The sequence below is a fragment of the Camarhynchus parvulus genome, chromosome 18, assembly GCF_901933205.1.
Source record: "Camarhynchus parvulus chromosome 18, STF_HiC, whole genome shotgun sequence".
Lineage (NCBI taxonomy): Eukaryota > Metazoa > Chordata > Aves > Passeriformes > Thraupidae > Camarhynchus > Camarhynchus parvulus.
The window spans coordinates 1,084,637-1,100,286 of record NC_044588.1 but is presented as its reverse complement, the minus strand read 5'-3'; the positions used below and the strand labels follow the sequence as shown (position 1 = coordinate 1,100,286).

At 45.3% G+C, this 15,650-nt stretch overlaps 1 protein-coding gene across 2 annotated transcripts in view; it reads right to left on the bottom strand.

Annotated features, from left to right (window-relative positions):
- HLF (HLF transcription factor, PAR bZIP family member) overlaps nt 1–14,932 on the bottom strand; it is a 35,649-nt gene extending 20,717 nt beyond the window's left edge. For both annotated transcript variants that reach the window (XM_030962208.1, XM_030962209.1), the window contains exons 1-2: nt 14,616–14,932; nt 13,078–13,413 (exon numbers count right to left, since the gene is read on the bottom strand). In XM_030962208.1, coding sequence (XP_030818068.1) covers nt 13,078–13,413; nt 14,616–14,721 — 442 coding nt within the window. In that variant the 5' untranslated portion in view covers nt 14,722–14,932. The remainder of the gene's footprint in view (nt 1–13,077; nt 13,414–14,615) is intronic.
- Between the last annotated feature and the right edge of the window lie 718 nt (nt 14,933–15,650).

The window sequence follows — 15,650 nt, the reverse complement described above, 5'->3', positions numbered from 1 at the left end:
CTCATTACTTGATGCCATTTATCTACGATGCAAAGATTTTATTTAAGTACTTAGTGGTTTTGAGTCCAGCTGGCTGAAATAAAAGCACGCAAGGATTGATTTTCACATAAGGATTATCTTGTCCTACCTGTATCAGATGTGTGTGCAAGCACGTGAGTTAAAAAAAACTAAAAACAAACAGAACCAAACCCTGGTAAAATCCTGCTGTAATTTCAAACCAGTCCCAGCTGTACAATCACCAAAGCAGCCCCTATGGCAATCACAGTCCATATTATCATCTTCACTTCTATTTATTCACATCAGTGTTTCAATTAACTCAACACTACAACTGGTAAATAAGCATTTAGACATGCTGGGTTTTAAGATCAAGACTCAAAGCTCTCCCTTGCTGAAGCTCTGCCAGTTGACTCCAGATGAGAGCTGGGCTTTCTCCCAGGTTCCCTCCTCTCTGAGGATGCAGAAGAGACTAAGAGGAAGCAAAAATACATTTATATTCTAAACAACAACATACAGATTTGGGGAAAAGTACTCCAGCTTTGCCAGTGTTGATTTGATAAAGTAACCAAAACCCCACAATTCAAGGCTCAATACCATCCATCTGAACCAAACCAACCAAATCCCTCCACAAACACTGGAGAAGAGGTGTCCCTTTGGAAGATGACAGGAACTGCCCCTCAAACACTGCCCCTTGCCCTCATGTTTTTGCCCAAGCATTATGTCTTTTTGTACTGCTTTTTCATACAAGGGTGCCCTTGGAGATGTTGGGGTTTCAAACCCAGAGCCAACTTTCCAAAACACACTGCATTTTGAAAAGCCCATTTTTGTTTCACAGAGAAATAAAGGAGCTTGCATCATAAAGCCTTTATCCACCCCCCCCCCCAACCTCAAAGCTTCCCATACAGCTAAAAATCAAATCCAGCTTTATTTTCCTACATGAGTCAGGCTGCATGCAAACAGCTTCTGAAGAAGGCAGCTTGAGGGGGGGAAAGAACTGAAGGAAGAAATCCAGAGAAAAGAAATTCCTCTAACAGCACACTCCTATTTTCCCAGGACATTTGCGAATATTTTCACTTTAAAGCTAGAGGAAAGCCACCCCCTTCCACCCCAAAAGAAGTTTTAAATATTATAAAGACACACAAGGACACACTTTATTATTTTAACAATTACTGCTATTTTCAGGGCTCCAGCACAGTTACTTCCTTCCATAATTGGACTTCAATCAAACCCTAGTGAAGCTTTTGATCTTGGAAAGAGTAACAACACAGCTCTGTTATCAGCACAGAGGGGGAAAAGAGTAGGACATCCAGCATTTTTCAATAAAAGAAAGTTAATTGCTTTGACTTATATTTATCAAAGGTCACAGCTACAAGTTATGAGTGCACACACATAACAGTGCACAGTGACAAATCTCATACAGACTGGGCAAAGTGTTGGGATTATACTATCTGTGTGCATTAAAAAAAAAAAAAAGAGAAAAATAAAAGAAAGAAGAAAAAAGCAGCAAAACAATGCTAGATTACTATCCAAATATACCCCAGTGGATGTCCTGCCAAAGAGCAAATATGTGGCTGTAAGCTCCAAACTGAAATAAAAGCTTGGCCAGCAGCCCAGAGCTTCACTGTATTTTGCTCAGCCAGCCATAATCTGGCAGAACAGAGTGAACACATTTGCAGCCACGTGATGGAGAAGCCCGTCGGGCCAAGCTGATTTCCTTGTGTTGGTTAAATGTGATCTTCAGACTGTACACAGCAGCAGCTTGGGGAAACGTGAGAAAGTGGAAAACAACCAGCCACAGGCTGCAAACTGAAGGGCAGCAGAAAAATTACTTGAGTTTGCTTAAACGTTTGGGTTGCCAGTGGTGGATTTTAATGAGGTGCTAACTGGGCTCCCAGGGCTGAGCACCCGGTTCAGCCGGATCTCCACTGGAGTTACACACCACCAGCTCCTGCAAGGATGCAGATCCTGAGAGAACCCGGTTTGGAAAAGGCACTGGAAATTCATTGTTGGGACAGGATTGAGAGCTGCGCATCAGTGTTTCAAAAATGCAAAATGCTGGGTGGTTTTGAAGTTCACACTGAGGAGACTCAGAGGTGCTCAGGCTTGCCAGGATGTGGCCCAGGACGGATGGTGCACATCCCCCAGAGTTCAGACACCCCTTGATCAGCCACTCCTGAACACAGAGAAAGCCATGAAGTGAGACAGAACCTGGCCTAAGGATTCAACCTGAAAAACATACGGGATAACAGCTGCCCCCACGATCAGGTATTGTGTTTTGATACTAGTGATAATAATGTTTTTAAATAAATGACTTAGGGACAGAAAAACAGCATCCCTGGCCAGTGTCAGAGCTGCACGTGATCCCTGAGAGCAGATTACACGTGGATGCAGAAAGAAAAGCCCCCAGACACAAGACCTCAGAAGTACATCCCTGTTGCAGATAAGAGCAACTTGGCTGAAGCGGCCACCAGAGTACGTAAGAAAAGTGAGATTTGTTTACTTTCTAACAGAAATAAATTGATAAACCAGACACGTGCAGCACCTGGTGAAATCAGAGACGCACACGAGTTGACAATTACACTTCCAGCTCTTCCCTTCTCCTTGGCTAATGACTCCTTTTCACGTGTTCAGAACTGCTTCCAGACAGAGACTACCACCATTTTCAACAATGACATCAACCATATCGCACTGAGAAAATTGAGCAGATAAGAGACTCTGGAAAAGTGCTTCTTAAACCTGGTGATGAGCATGTAAAAAATCAGCCTTTCTGAGAGCAGCCACGTGATTATGGATGGATCAGCATCAGGCCTTGCAGCCTGGACAATCCATGCCCTGATTTTTTAAGTGCCACGGCACCCACAGGCAAGGTGTTTCAAGCAGATACCCAAACCACAGCTGTCCCACATATGTTACTGAAGGCTTGTGGTTTAACCTCTTCAGAAGGCAAATATGCAGGTTAACTGCTGCACTCTTCCCTAATTCTCTCGTGTAAGTATAGAGTTGAGTGATGCAGGTGTTCACAAGGTCAGCTTCCTGCTCCCTTCTAGTCAGTTGGTGTTGCTCTCAAAAAATGCTCTATCACTCCAGAAACAATTCAAAGAATGTTCTACCACTCCAGAAACACCTTCACCTGGTAAGCAAGCCCTGTGGCTTTTTGCCTTTGCGAGTTAGCAGAGTAACACACATTAACAACACATGGCTGAGGAGCATGACTAGAGATGTGATTTATTAACCTGATCTGTTATTTATGCTCTTCTCCTCCAAGAGAATCAATCTTCACTATGGGCAGAGACGTAACTCCTCAGTTTTCAGTTTCCTCAGTTTCCTCTTGATACAGAGGGCAGGCCCCTACTGGTGACAAAGGCCATGCTATGGTCAGCCCCTCATGACGGACCTGCTTGGGTGGCTCAAGTTCCTGGAAAAGTCTGGAAAACCAGAGTAGGAGTTAAACAACAGTGCCCCGAGGTATGTGTAGTTTCACTTCCCAAAGTCTTCACATTCTTTATTAATCAGAGCAGTGATCACCCAGCTGGACAGGGTTGTGATTCTGTCCACCCTTTTTTAGTACTCCACCCTCACCCAGCCATAAGCAGGGAGAATTGGGCTGTCCACAGGGCAGGCCCAGTGTATAAAAAGGATATACCAGATCAAATTACCTCAGGATGAATGCAGCACCAAAAATTAAACAAAAACAAAACAAAACAAAACAAAACAAAAAAACCAAAAAAAAAAACCAAAAAAAAAAAAAAAAAAAACCAAACCCATTGAGCAAACATATACTAGTGTGAAAATTTTACTTGGACATTGATATGCTGCTGTGGTATACTTCAAACAACAGTGAGCTCAGCACCTGCAGTTATTTCAGATCTGTATCTGCTTTTTCACTCTTTGAAAAAAAAAGGCAGACAAAAAAAAATTGCAGCATTTCCCAATAAACTTTCTCCAACTTAATCCTGAGGAAGCAGGAAGAAACTCTTTAGTGTATTTTTAAACAGTTTTTTTTTCTTTTTTAGAGACATTTAATATTGCATATGCCACAGCCAGACCAAACAGATTCTTAGAACTCAGGTAAATGTTACCTTACCAGAAATGGCACTAAAATGTCTTCATGCTGTGCTGGAAACACAGAGAGGTTCTCTCAGGTTTGTAAATGCCCTACCAAGGATGTATTGGGGCAGAAAGAGCAGGGAAGTCCACCCAGCAGTGCTGCATTACACTGAGAGCAGCTTGTGTCACTACAGCTCTATCCTGACACACCCATATTTTACAGCACAAAATGTACTGTACAATTCACAATGCCAAGAAACTCAACATATCTAATCTGGCAGAAAAACAAAGTCATATCAGGTTAATCCAATTCTTAAATTGCACAACTTTGAAAAGCCAATAGCAAAACAAATCTTCCTCCTCACTTGTGCTCCCCTAGCCCTCCTCCCAGTGCACATACCCTGCCATGACCTACTTTTCCTCTTTGATCCCCCAACATTTTTAGCCCGCTCTCACTCTCCTCTGTTCCTCTCTGACTCCTGACCTCGCTGCAGCCCAGACCCCGGTGGCAGGGTGGAAAATTTCCCAGACCAGAGCCAGCTCCCGGTGCCACAGCTCCGTGTGCAGTGCGGGATGAGCGGCGAGATGCGCACACAAGGTCACTTGGACGCCCACCCGCATGTGACACTGCAATAATTGTGATAAGAGCCACCAAATCTGAACTTAGATCACTGCAAGGGAATTTCAAACAAGGCAGCAGAGCTGGGGTGACTCTGCTGCACAAGAGGAAAAGGATACAGCAAGGATGCATGAATTCCAGAAATTTTTTCAGTAAAATAACTGTGCTTGGCTTTGGAGAGGATCAAGACCATTCCATTGCATGGGATCAGAACTTACAAGATCTTGCTTACAAACCTTACAGCTTGTTTTCTAAATTCTCTTTATAAATGAAACACCAGAGTCTCATCTAATCACAAAACCTGAGAAGCTGAGGAGTTCCAAGGAAGAAGAATGGCAGAAAAGGTTTGACTCCCCTCCCGCCAACACACCCTAAACCAATTAAATTTGGTTTCTTGCAGATTCTTTTCTCAAAGTGAATTGACATTTCAGGGTGTCTAAAAGGGTGTCAGCTTTTCTAGAAGCATTTCACACAGATCGGGCATTTTAAAGGTCTTATTTACCTTTTCTGATGTAGAAAATGCACATTTGCATTACTCTTCATGTTCAGCAACACATTCCCATCCTATATGCCATCATACATGCACTCATTTATTTTCATGAAATTTTAGGACTGTAAAATTCAGTTCTTCAAAATCCCAACTTTCTTAATACATTTGGTTAAAATCTGACAATATAATCAAAAACCACCAAGCAGGAACAGGCAAGAGGCCATACACTCCTAGCATGACCAGTTTTGGTTTGTTTTCATTAAAAAATGGTAACAAAAAAATACCCCAATGCTCACCTCTCACAGAAAGCCAATGCTGCAGGAGTTACGTGCCTGGAAGGGCCAGTGCCCCACCAAAGGGCCACAGCTGCAGGGACTGCAGACGTCACCAACATCCATATTTCCACTATGCAGCACAAAGAGAGGCAGCAGTTGAGGGCTGATTGCTGCAGGGCCCTTCAAATTCAGTTTAACCCTCTCTGTTGTGATGAGGAGGAGGATTTGGGTTTGAGTGCTTAGTTCCTACTTAATAAGCATTACTACGGCAAGAACACTGCTGGTTTTTTAAAACAGATTTATTGGTGGAATAAGACAAATTTCCAAATGGTGCAATGGTGAGTTGGTAAACATGACTGAATTGTTTTAAGCCATCTCTGCTTCAGCACAAGCCTTGAACCTGTGCTTTATGTTCTGCAGCCTTGGTCTTCTACAAGAAGGTTTGGTGCTGTTATTTCAATAATCTTGCTGTCCTAAAAATATTGATTGCTCCATTAAACACATTTCTGCAGTATTTTGTGTTTTGAAGTTTCACATTACTGTTCCTCCACTTTTTCCACATGCAATTTACAGTTTCCTTCCCCTCCACATTTAATTTCTGTTGGAGTGCTTTCACCTGTACCATGAGTGCTGCATGACCAGTAAGACATCAGTAGCCACATAGACATTAAATAAGCAGGAAGGCCTTGCAAGTGCTTTAAATAAAACTTAAGATCCAATCATTGCCACACAAATTAATTGATCTTGCTGTGGACAGAGAACCTTGTTCATTCATTTGTTTATTAAATTCAGGAGAACCAACCAGTTCTGTAATGGATTACTTAATCTTTGACCTATTGTCCATAGCCATGTTCCAGAACAAAGAATTTACAGCAAGCTGAGCTCCCTAAGGCTAATTGGAAAAGAATGCTTTTTTTAAACCATTCTTTCTCCATCTTCAACAAATCTTTGCCAAACTCAGTATTTTTGCCTCTCTGCTCTACATATTTAAGGATGACATTTGGTTACAGGTGAGTTATTGCACCAGTTCACTGTAGCTTCTACTTGTAGGAAACACATACTAATGAACCCATCTGTGGGTTCCTGTTTTGAGTAGTAATCTACATTTGTGTTCCAGTTAACAAGGAGCTGAATTTTTTAGAACCCTATTGCAATTTGTATTTTTTTAATTTCCTCCTACAACAGCCATACACCAAAACAAAGAGCTCCAAGATGCTCAGTGCCTGTTTTCATTAAATTGCAAGTAATATGAACAAGAGAATAATGCCAGTGGGATGAAGAGCTAGAGCTGTTTCTCTCCATGTTGAGCAGAGAACCCTGAAGCAAGAGCTTGCCACATCAGAGGAGCTAAGCAATGGTGTTGGAGGGTGCACAACAAAAATCTGGCCCAAATTTAGCCCTGGCAAAACTTAGTTGAGAGAATGGGACAGGGAAACAGAACAGTCCACAGCTTCAAGGGTGTCAGAAATGTGAGAGGCAGAACAATATTTTGCATTTGTTTAAAACTTGATGGATAGAAACTCACTCGTGCAAAACTGAAGTGCTATGAAGAGCACCAGAATAAAAGAAAAATAAAGAAATGTTGCAACACATGCTGCCTCACACACCTGTGTTAGCTCTCCACACTGCAACTCTCAAGCTCTCAGGACCAAATTCAGCTTTGTGATAAACAAAGAGCTTCTCTGTCACCATTTGTTCGTTTTTAAAAAAAGATTATACAAGCTGCAAAAAAACCATTTGCCATAAATTCATTTTGACACAGTTGTTCATTTTACACTCATTTGCTATACCAAATGATTATGTATAACTTAGTCCATTAAGTGGAATAGATTTGAGGTTTAAGTAAATGGTTTTTTACAGAGCTTTCATTATCTACTTAAGATCAATTCAGTTTTTCTTGAAAATAACTTAGCTGAAATATTCTTTTCTGATCACCAGTCTTCTGTGAAATTCAGACAAAATATTGAAAATATATTTTATTTGTTATGAAAGAAAGACTAAACAAAAGAAAAAAAAAAATAAACCTATGCTCAAGTTTTGTGAGATATAAATACTAAACACCTCCATAGTGTACTGCCAGGCAACCAAATGATTTCATAATGCATAAAGTCCTTTTTTACTGATGGTGACTAAGTCCTTTCATCCTGTGAAAACTCCACTGGCCACTGAGAGCTGTTACCCCCCTTAAAAAAATTCCAGAAAGATGAATGACAAGAGAGTGAATGGTGACATTTTGCTGCTCCACCTGGGAGGTGACGGAGAGCAGTCAACAAGCTGCCTACCTGCTGAGCAATAGAGAAATCAGGGAGACCACATGAGGAGCAAAGTACTTATTGCTGAGATTAATTGGCAGAATCTGGCCACTGCAGCTTCCACAATTGCCAATTTGCTGTCATAAAAATATGTAGAGCCTGAACAATTTAATGTGTTTCCTAGTAGCTTCATCTAATCAGATAATAGTGGTGTCTTTGTATACGTCTCCTGATGAGGTCTTCTCTCTTGACTATAATATATTGTTTTATGAAAGACTTGAGGGTGTACTCGCTCCTTAAAAAAAATCAAATCACTGCACTGAGAACCAATCACTCTGCAATGCACTTTGAGATGGGAAGTAAAGTTCTGAAAAATACATTGTACTTGTCTAATTAATTGTAACAAGCTTGACACTCAAGATATCCTTGAAATATCTTTAGGGGGGCAGAAAAAACCCCCAACCCCAGGTCTTCCCTGTGCTCTCTTCCTAAGTCTGGACAGCCCTTCCTTGCACAAGGACCTCCCCTGTACAGCCTAACACCCAAGATTATTTCATGCTGTTTACTGTTTGAACTCCGAACTAACTTCAAGTTCTTTCACACAGTCAAGCAATTATTTAACCAATAATCAACATTTAACTGTGAATATTAAAATTAGCTCTCTTGAAGGAGACACAGTGTTCTTGCTTCCAGCATTAACAAGCCTGTGCGTTCAGCACTTTTTCCCCCCGTTATCATGTGACAGGCTATTTTTAATATTTGCCTGAATATATTTTGCATCCTCCTTTGATCCAGAGAGCAGTTCAGCGAGGCTTGCCCGCGGATTGCACTCCCTCGGCAGTGGCGGCAGCGGAGCAGGGCGCAGCTCTCCCATCCGGGCGCAGTCCGGGCCCGCGCTGGCGGTGGCAGCAGCGGGGCCGGGCTGAGCCGGGCTGCACAGGGCAGGGACACGTGCCTGGAGCACATGGTCCTGCAGGCAGCCCCAGCCTCACGTGAGGCTCAATGTGAAGAGCAGCTCCTGGTACCAGCCTGGCCATGGCGGAGCTGCTCATTCCCATCCTCACGTGGGAGCCAAAGGTCAGGAGATTCCCGCCGAGAGCCCTTGGCCTCTGGGAGAGAAGGGGTTCCTGCAACGCCCGGGGACGGCTTGTAAACAATGATTAAAGCTTAGGAGAGGATTCCACGCACAGGCTGGCAGCTGGGAATGCTGCCCTTCGCTCTGCCAAGCTGTGCTGGAGGGGGAGATCACGTTAAGAAGCGCAGGGGAAGGAAGGCTGCAATCCAGGGAGTGCTGCACACACACCCTTTGGGCTGCCCCGGCGGCACCTCGCCCCGCAGCGAGCTGCATGGAGCAAGAACAGCCTCTCCCAGCTGGCTGCAGTGCCCGGCACAAACACGAGCTCCAAAAAACACTGAAACCCACCCAGTGGTGCCTGCTGTCAGTCACTGCAGCTCCGTGCCTGCTCAAGAGCCAGAGGTAATGGATACTGTGCTCTAGACAGAATATCTGGACTGAGCAAATACACCACAGCATTTCATAAAAATCCTTGAGGGGTGAGAGGTGTAAGTGCACTTCACATGGAAACAATTCTCAGCTTTTTGATTAATGTGCCTCTAATTTTACTTCTTTTAAGTGAAGACTTGCAGATATTGCACATAGGTATATTTCTGCAGTGGATTACAAAGCTTGTTTTTCCTTTTTTTTCTTTCCTTAAATAATCTTTGGCAAGTAACCTAAGGCACCCAGCCATGCAGGCAGCACAGACAGAAAACCATCATCAGAGAACACAAAGAGGGAGCTCTCTCAGAGCCCCCACCAGCCCTGTTCTCCTTTGGAGCAAGGCAGAAACAACACCTGGTTATCACTGTGCCAGCAGCATCCCTGTGACACAGCCCCACATCCAAGGCTTTTTGGTGGCAAACAGAAAATTCAGATCTAAACCACAAAAATCCCAGAAACCTTCGAGTTAGTATTCTCTGCCAGATCTAGCTGATGCTTCTCTAATTCACACCTTTCAAACCCTTTACAGTACCTGCCCCAACCACCTCCATCAGGGCTACATGGGGAAAAGAGCCAGGTGAAAAGCAACAACCAACTAGTTACTTGCAAAATATACACCCCCCCTTTACATACAAACAGCTAAAAATTACTCCAAATTTCCTTAAGGACTCTGCATTTAAAAATGGAGATTGACGTTCTGCTGAAAGACTGCATAAGGTGTACAACATGAAGAACCACAAAAGTGTGTTTGCAGTAATGGGTTACTCTGAAAGCTTCATAAAAATCGAGAAACCTTTTTCTGAGGGGACCACAGATTTCAACCAACCTACCAGCATCCAATACCAACACAAAACAGAAGTTTTAAATGCATCTACACATGACAATGAATGTTGGTCTGCAATGATAAAAATAAATCAAAATACTATTTTTTATTAACAAAATCATCACTGTGAAAGATAAATACATGGTTTCACTCTTGCAAGTCATTATCCTGTGTCCCTCATCAAAACAAAGCCAGAAATTTCTGTAACTACATTCCCTGTACAGAAATGTATTGGAAGTAGGTGGTCACTTTGTTCTTTGCAGATGATAAACTGGTGAGCCTAAACATCTTTCCATCGACCAGACAATCTGAGCTGAAAATACAGAATCCTTTTTGTTGCCATTACATTTTTTAGCAGGGAGAAAGAAAATCCATGAGGATTTTGGTAACGTCACGTCCACAGTCAGGCTCAGCACAGTTTTGCTGAGCCTGATGACACTCAGGGAATGCCAGTGCAGATCTGCTGATCTCTTCCAGACACGGCACAAAACACGTTTGGGCAACACCACTCACTCCTACAGACAGATGAGGGTTGTGCTGAAACACATGCACGAAATTAAATCTCCTCATGCTGCTCTCCCATGGACCATCCCTGGCCCGGGCGTGTCCCTGAGTCCCAGAGTCACAGCCGGGGCTCCACGTGCAGGGGGATGTCGCCCCCAGGGATGTCCCCCCCGGCAGGGCACGGCCAGGCTGGCAGCTGTGACCACCTGCACGTGACCCCAGTGCCAAACCCAGAGCCACTGACAGAGGGACAGGAGCAGCACAGGACTGGACCCTCCCTCCAGCCCCACACGCTCAAACAGGCGCCCGTTGCAAGGCAGAATTCAGAAAACACAGCAGTGAAATATTTTAGAATTACTATCACCTAAAACATTCAGTTTTCCTGGAAGTAGCAGGATCACATGGAATTAATCTGTACTGAAATGGTATACTTCCTACGACTTGTTCTTTGCTTTATTACAGTAACACAAATCCCAAAACTATACTGGAATGATAGCTCACACCAACTAAAAACCTTTATGTGAAAATTTAAAAAATCTATTTTAAATGTTGTAAGATATATTAAGCAACAGGCTCCATTACAATGATTTTAACATTTACCTCCCTATTTCAAAGCAGCACATTTGCCTTGGCCCTTTTATGAAAACTCTTAAATGTTCATTTTTACTTTTACTAAATTGTAAAAAAAATTTATGCTCCTATATTCTCAAACTTGCTCAAATGCTAAACTGTGAGGTGATCTTCTCTTCAGTACTGATTGTCAAAGAAAGGTTTTCACATGACAGCACATAAAAATTTCAACAACCTGATGATAAACCAGACTGCTGTTAATTAAGCCGCACTTCCTATCTGTAATGGGGGACAAGAAAATATTATTTAAGAAGTGAAATGAGCTCCCTTAAAAAAAAAAAAAACAAACCACAACATTTAACGAAAAAATCTATTCTTGTTAAGGCAAGATGGTATTGGGAATAATACCTGCAAATGTAGATGTTTTATCCTACCCCAAGAGACATAATGTCCTTTACAACAGTAAAAAAGTGCACTGTGAGATAAGTTTGTAACCCCGAGCTGCAAAGGGCTCAGGATAAACTGAAAAAAATCAATGAGTTGAAAAGTCACACAGATAGCTGGTTACAAATAAATCCTGACAGGTGATCATTAAAAGCCTGGCTCACTACTAGGTTCCTCTGAAAAAAGAGAGAATGGGGACAGATTATCTGCTTTTAATTTTGTGTGTGCACAAGTGACAGAAAACGATGTAGCACATATGCACTATTTTTAAAGCTGGCTCAGAAAAAGCAATGGGTTTCATGTTCTGCTCTTGCCTACTCCAAATATATTTTAACTTTGGACACCCTTATAAGTTATTAGTTAACCATGAAAAGCCTTGAAACTGAAACACAAAGCAAAGTCAAATCCACACAAAGTAAAAGTAAATGAAATCCATGACTAAACACACAGTTCTGATGGGGGGCCCAAGGAGTATGTTAACAGGTTTGGGGAATATTTTATTTCTTTTTAACGAGACAGGAACGTTGCAGACTTATAAGACATTTCTATTTCATCCTGCTCCACAACTTTTGCCTCTCTATTTATTTATTTTGCTTCCTTATCAGATGATTCTGACAATGACTTCGCACACTGAGCATGGCAAACGATCAAGCAGAAGGGAGAGGAGTGGTTTCCTGCTGCCAAGAGCACACTTTGCTCCAGCACACCTCATGTGAGCAGACGAGCACAATAAATAAGTCACTCTCTGTATTTTTTTTAAGGAAAAAGGCAAAGCTCCATGTTTCCCAAATTTCAATGTTGACACTCTTCCATTGCCCATGATCTCAACCATGCTGGTGTCAAGCCAGAGGAGTTACTCTGGATTCGAACTGGTGTCTCTAAAGGGATGATCTCAAGTGCTAATAAAATAATAAAAGACTTCCACTGACATAAGACAGGCTGGAATTGTGCATTACAACCAGGCCCTGGACTCCATGGTGTTTTCTTAAGCGTAAGGTGACTACAGATGCAAGTTATGAACTCGGGTCAGAGTTACACTCAGTTTATGCCAATTTAAGCAAGATTATAATGTTGTTCCAAAACTCAGTTCCTGTGGCAAATTTTACTTTGCTCAGTAGAGAGTAAGATTATGGCCAAAATTTCAAGTAAGAAGCATTAACCTTTAACTCCAGAATAACTGCCCACTCCTGTGTCTCACATCAAATATTGGCTGAAGGAATATTCTCTTTCACAGTCCTTTTCCCTGCTCTTTTAACACTGTGGCATCTATGCCATTCTGTCTGTGGTCTTTTTACTTGCTAACAGCTAAGACACCAACTAAGATAGCCAAGTTTCCATGTAATTCCCAGAGCTTTCCTTCAATAATTTAAACAAAAATCCTGGTGGAGCAGCTCATTGATAACTGGAGCTATTGTTTTTATTTGCTGGAGTGTGAGTGACAGGAATCCTCTGGGCTCTAAGCTGCCTGTCAGCTGCACAGGGAGACGCAGTGATTTACAGTGGGGAGGAGGGGTGCATGCCAAATTCCACAGGGGAGTTCTGAGGGCTGATTTACCTGGTCTGACTGGGCTCTGCATGCAGTTCTGCGACACCATGCCTGGATGGACTGAAGTAGAAGCCCTGCTGCTGAGGTCCATGACAGAAGGTGATGCTGAGGTAGCTTGCTGGAGACCTGACTGGTGTGGGCTAGGCTCGTGCTGGTTTGGGCTGGGTGGAATGCCATTTTCTGAGAGGAATTCTTCCAGGTCCATGTATTCCAACTGGAAAGTGTCTCCATCATATGGCAGTGTCTTGTCCCATAATGTTGGACCCAAGAAAGCTGACTGAGGGACTGTGGTACCAGTGCTGTCATCATCTAACTTCTTCTCTTTGTCTTTTTCTTTACCGAATGCTTAAAGAAAAACACATAACAAACATGTAAGAATTCAGTAATTAAAACATTAACTACTACTACTTCCATTATTTCTGCTCTACTCTCAGGTGTAAGAAAGGAATATTCCCTTCAATAAAGTAACTCCTTTGACTCACTCTACTCGGAAGAGAATTGAGGGGTCGTGTCACTGAGCGCCTTTGTGGGAACCAACCACATTTTTGAAATTGCCCTTTGTTTTTAGTTAACAGTTCCACTCCATGCACAGATTTGAACGTTACCATCAAAAAGTACTCAACAGACTTAAAAGTGAACATTTAAGTATTCCAGCAAACTGGAAGCTATTGATATATTCTGTTGAAAAGGAACAGTCTAATCCCTGGGATCCTATCATTCTTCTAAACTAAGATCCCAATCTTGTTAGTCCTGGCACAAGCAAAATAGTCCTCAAATTCTGCACTTCTAAATGTTACTAACATACAGTGGCAAAGGCTGGCAGAACACAGTTTTGATGTGCAGAAGACACAAGAAAATATTCAAAGGTAGAAGCAAAAAAAAAACTTAACTGAGGTTTCCTCATTTTTACAGCCCCCAGTGATCTCAATGCACGTTTTGTAAGGGAAATGCCTGATTTCTCTGCAAGATCTGCAAGAATCTGAACTCCTAAAGCTTCCTGTCAGCTACCAAGCCTTCGCAGCATTTTATTTTTAACCTCATACAACAGCCCCAGTGAAATCCTGCGAGTCGCTTGGCTGTGGAACTCGGAAAGACGAGCAGACAGGAACTGCGAGACCTTCCTTCGGTTTCTGCTTTTCGTGCGCGCTCGATCCGTTCGCCATACGCGGTACGGGTATTCCCGAGCTGCCTCCCTTCCCGGGGAAACCACAACTTTCTCCCGATGAACCGGGGGACGCGGGGCAGGGAGCGGTTGGTTGTGGGGCCTGGGATGGGGATGCCGACCCCCTTTACCCGAGGCACCGAGCGCCCTTGGCGTCCATCCACCGGGACCGGAGATGGGAGCACCGAGCGCGTCCCGTTAGATCGAGCCGGGGCGGCCGCCACTCCCGCAGAGCGCCCCGAGCGAGCCGTCCCGGGGCTCCATCGCCGGGGGAGCACCCGGGGCGGGGGGGGGCGCAGAGGGACGGGAAAAAGGGAAAGCCATGCGCGGGCCCGAGTGACAGCGGGACCGGGGCGCACTGCGAGGGATCCCGGGGAAGCCTCACCGTCTTCGTGAGCGAGCGGCAGCTTGAGCGGGTTTTCCAGCAGGGACTTCAGCACGCCGTAGGTGGGCGGCAGGAACGGGGGGTTCAGCGGGAGCGGCCGCGACATGGTCGGTGGGGGCTGCCCGCGGCGGCGGGGAGGGGGCAGCTGCGCGGCGAGCGGTTCCTTCCCCCTTGCTGTAGCCGCTATCGCGGCGCGGGTGAGCCGGGCGTGGGGCCGGGCCGAGCGCCGGTGGCGAGAGGCGCTGGGGCCGCGGGACAGGGCGCGGACCGGGCGCGGGTCAGGCCCCTCCGCCGCGCAGCTGCTCCGCCGCCGCCGCCGCTCCCGCCGCCCGCTCTGCGCCGCTCTGCGCCCGCCCGCCCCGCGCCCACGTGCAGCCGCCGCCGCGGCTGACGTCACGCCCGAGAGCGGCCCTGCCATTGGCGCGCCGGCCACGCCCCTCCCCGGTAGCGGCCACGCCCCCCATGCGCCCCGCCCCGGCACGCGTGCGGCCGGTACCGGGGGGGCACCCCGGGACACCCGCCCCGAACCCCCCCGCGGGGCCGCAGCACCTCCCCGGTAACCGGGAGGAATGTGTTAATGAGATGTTAATGAGCCTGAACGTTTGACCCCGCTCGGGGCATCCGAGCGTGGCGGCTCCCCCGGGGCAGCGGGACACGGCGCTGCCGCGGTGTGAGGGGTCCGGGCTGCGGGGCACCGCGGGCGGGAGGTCCCAGCCGTGTCTAAGAGAACCGGCCGTGGGCTCTGCGTGCGTTTCCCACCGAGCTTCCCCCGCCTCTCTGCCAGGTGTCACCGTGGGGTGACAGCGCTGTCACCAACACGAGCAGGGCTCTCACCACCCTCACAGAATCCTTCGGGCTGGAAGGGGCCTCTGGAGATCACCCAGTCCCACTCCCCTGCCCCGGCAGGGTCACCCAGGGCAGGTGGCACAGGAACGTGTCCAGGTGGGTTTGGAACATCTCCAGAGAGGGACACTCCACAGCCTCCCTAAGCAGCTGTTCCAGGGCTCTGCCACCCTCCATGGAAAGAAGCTTTTC